General features: G+C 26.6%; 1 protein-coding gene across 1 annotated transcript in view; it reads left to right on the top strand.

Annotated features, from left to right (window-relative positions):
• The window catches only part of LOC108688401, a 3141-nt gene extending 2408 nt beyond the window's left edge, over positions 1–733 (top strand). Inside the window, exon 3 of the mRNA XM_018194646.1 lies at positions 83–733. Within this exon, the coding sequence (XP_018050135.1) occupies positions 83–733 (651 nt within the window). The remainder of the gene's footprint in view (positions 1–82) is intronic.
• The last annotated feature ends 3154 nt before the right edge of the window (positions 734–3887 follow it).

The following is a 3887-nucleotide window of genomic DNA, read 5'->3' as shown; positions in this document are numbered from 1 at the left end:
AAGTGTGTGTGTGTTGTGTGTGTGTGTGTATATACAGGGTATTATATAAAATCTTGTAGTTATTTGTAATTTATTTTTGTAGTTCTTTGCTATTGCACGGAATTATATTGATCCTATAAGGATTGTAAAAGAGAAAATTATACAAGACATGAGTATCCAGCGATTCACAGGAAAAGCTGCGCTTCTCATAGAAAGTAAAGGAGAAAACTTGATACCATATTTACAATCACTAGATTTGTACCATATCGCTCTGTTCTGGAAACAATGTGAACATTTAATGACACAAAAAATTGATGAAACACCGAAGCAGAATTCTACCTCTGCTAAATCTGCTACAACAGAGTCTATACCAATAGAACAGAATCAAAATCAATGTATAACTATTTGGGGACATCGATGTCAATTATGTTTTCCCAAATTATGTTGTGTCCACTGCAATACACATTATAAACAGTTCAATTATTACACGGATAATTATAAGTACATATATGACTGTACTAAATGCGGAATGAATCATATTCGATCCCGTTGTTCAGCATACGGGGAACTGTGTATAAAATGCGGCAAGAAGAATCATTTCTCGAAGATGTGTCGAGTTCCTGTTATAATAAATTGCTCTAAATGTGGTATGAACCATGCAAAATCAAAATGTCCAGCCTATGGTCACATATGTCGTCATTGTAATAAACTGAATCATTTGGAAGAAAAATGCCGATTAGCTAAGTGTATTTAAACAGATACAAAGCGTCATCTATTGACAAATTTTGTCAAGAAAAAAATTATAAAATTAATACAAAATTTGTTATATCTATTATATGTATAAATTATATCGACAAATGTCACAAAAAATATAACAGATTTGTTTACATGATTTGACAGCAGATTAATGGTAAAAATGGGGAATGTATGATTTTCAAATTGTGCATTTATGATTTTATCTATATATTTTCAAACATTTGTTAAGATTCCTGAGTAACTGCAATGGCCATACTGAATTGTAACATCATAAGCGAGAAATAACACATTAATATTTATTATATGCTAATTCTAAATAAAAACAATTTGGATAAAACGAAATGATAAGATCGTTTTAAAACGCCTAAAAATGAGTCAAAGTATTGACGAGATACTAAAGACGAGCGGCACTTATGGAAATTCGCATGCCTGTTAAAATTTAAGTGATTAATGCCCGTTTCCACCAATGTAGATTAATTTTAATCTCAGCTCAACCACAGTATAACCAGTAGGGACACTCCGTGTCGACACCTTTGATCTCCGTGTTGCAGTCACATGAGCATCCACCATGTTAACGTTTGAAAAATCCGAAAGAGGATATAATGCCCCATGTGATAATCCATTGCTTTGCTCTAAAAAACATAATTAAGGATTGCCGTGTAAACGTAGTCAATGTAAAAATATTATCTTTTTTATAAAATTACATTTGATTATGTTAAATTAAGTTAACTTAGCATAAACTATTTACTTTTTGTAAATTATAAAAACTTACTTTATGATATCTTTGGGATAACGAAAAAAAATGCATTATGAATTTTTACTATTATTACTGCATTGTTTAATATTGTATGTAACGTTTCTTTTTTTTTATCCATTTTTTAGAAATATTTATGGCGCAGTTCTTAAATTGTCTTCTTTTGTCACGGATATCTACTCACACGGGATCTGTGTAATATGTACATTCTTGTCATCTTGCATTTCAATGGATCCGACTCAAAACAAAAGCTGCGCAGCCATATTCGCGAACACGCATTTTTTTCGCTGAGTGTCTCTACTGGTTATACTGATTCAACTTACTAAAAGATGAAGAATAAGTGAACCGAGACCAAAATTAAGCTACGTTGGTGGAAATAGAAATAAGAGTAAGAAACCAATAATGCGATACTAATTTCATTTTTTATAGGATAATATTTAAAATAATTTCATTTTCAATATGTATTTAAAATGGAAATGGCATTTTGCATTTTCCATTTTAAATGATTTTTGGAAAATCATTTTCATTTTATATTTAAAATGGAATCATGTCATTTAACCATTTATAAAAAAATAGGTAAATGGTTTTTCCTATGTTTTCCTTAAAATTGTATAAGAAAAATTAAGATTGACCAAAGATTTTTATGAATATTTAAATAAACTGCAAATTAAATTGTAAAGAGAAAATTAATTTCAGACAGTCCATAAATATCAAATCTTAATAAAAAAAAAATATTCCAGCTTTATATAAAATATAAATATAGCTTTATATAAAAAATAAATAAATATTCCAGCTTTATATAAAATACTATAGATTTCTAAAAATGTATATTACTCTTAACATCTAATCTTGATCGTAACCGATGCTTTTTATAATTTGATTTATTCAAGTAAACGATTCCGTTTCCAAATCATAATATTAAAAAATTTTAAATATTCTCGTTAGAAATACTTATTTATAATACTGTAGTTAGGGCTTCAAATTCCATTGAAAATAGATTTTAAACATAAAATACTTTTAAAAAATGTATATCACCCAATAGAAAGTTTTTACAATAAACTATAGATTAAAACAAGATCTTAGAAATTCTTAATTTTTCGTGAATATTTGTAATGAGACGTAGATTAGTGTTGTTTGTTTGAAAAACCAAGAAATTCTTCATTTTCAAAAAACATCATTCTACGTCTCACTATGAATATCTACGAAAAATTATGGATTTTTGAGACAAACAAATCTCATTGTATTACGAATATCTACAAAAAAACTAAGAATTTCTAAGATTTTAAGTCAATTTATATAGTTTTTCTGTATTTTTTCGTAAAAATTTTTTTTTCGCAGAAAAAATTTTGCATTCGAAAACTATTTAAAATACTATTTATTCATTTTACATTTAAAATGGATTCGAAAAACCCATTTTGCATTTTGCATTTTAAATTTATTTTTTAAAAATATTTTACAATTAGTATTTTAAATGGAATTCTAAAGGCATTTTACCTCTGATGATTTATTAGTTTCGGAGACATGTATATATTTAAAATTTAATAATATTCGATTTTTATTTAAAACTGATGATGATTTTAACGTTATCATTCAAGTTTGATTATCAATAGAGATGATAATTGCAGAGAAAAAAATTGTAATTTTTTGGCAATATATAAGATATTATAGCATTAAAAGTATGCGTACTTATTTATATAGCATTTATGTAGTAAAAATCAATCAAATTTAATAATAAATTATCGAAATATTTATGTTAATAATCTAAATTAAATTTTTATTAATTGTCGGTTTTGTCATCGTTCTTCAATTAGCCTCCCTATTGATCACGAAATCATTTGCCTAGAGCCGATGGTCTTTAATAATTGGTCTTTTCGATTTGTTTACACTTTTTTACATTTTTTTACACTTAATATGAAATAGATATGTATATTTGGCGCTGAAAAGAGAGAAAGCGAAGATGCTAATGAATGTAAAAAATGTATCTCGTCGATGATATCGACCATAGACAAACATGATACTTTTATTTTTCGACAGGAATAAGGATAATTATATTCGTATAACTTATAACTTAATCTTTTTTTATTTGCAATGATAGCCAAAATTATAAAATTTAAACGTAAGAGAACTAACAATAAGCAATCCGTTTTATTTTAATTGATCGATATTATTTAATCTTCGATTTGAAATATTCTTCTTTTATTGTAAAAAAAAACTCTTAAATTCACTTTTTTAATTTCTTTTTATATTTGTCAAATAAAATCCGATTATTCGACTAATTCAATTCACTATATCTCTAATTGCAACAATATTGAACCTGTTACATGTTATTTAAAAAACGGATAAAGAAATGACTACATTCAGTGGAACATTTATTTCGCAACTGTTGGAAATATGTAAA

Source organism: Atta colombica, unplaced genomic scaffold, assembly GCF_001594045.1.
Source record: "Atta colombica isolate Treedump-2 unplaced genomic scaffold, Acol1.0 scaffold233, whole genome shotgun sequence".
NCBI classification, from domain to species: Eukaryota; Metazoa; Arthropoda; class Insecta; order Hymenoptera; family Formicidae; genus Atta; species Atta colombica.
This window is presented reverse-complemented; position numbering and strand designations above follow the sequence as displayed.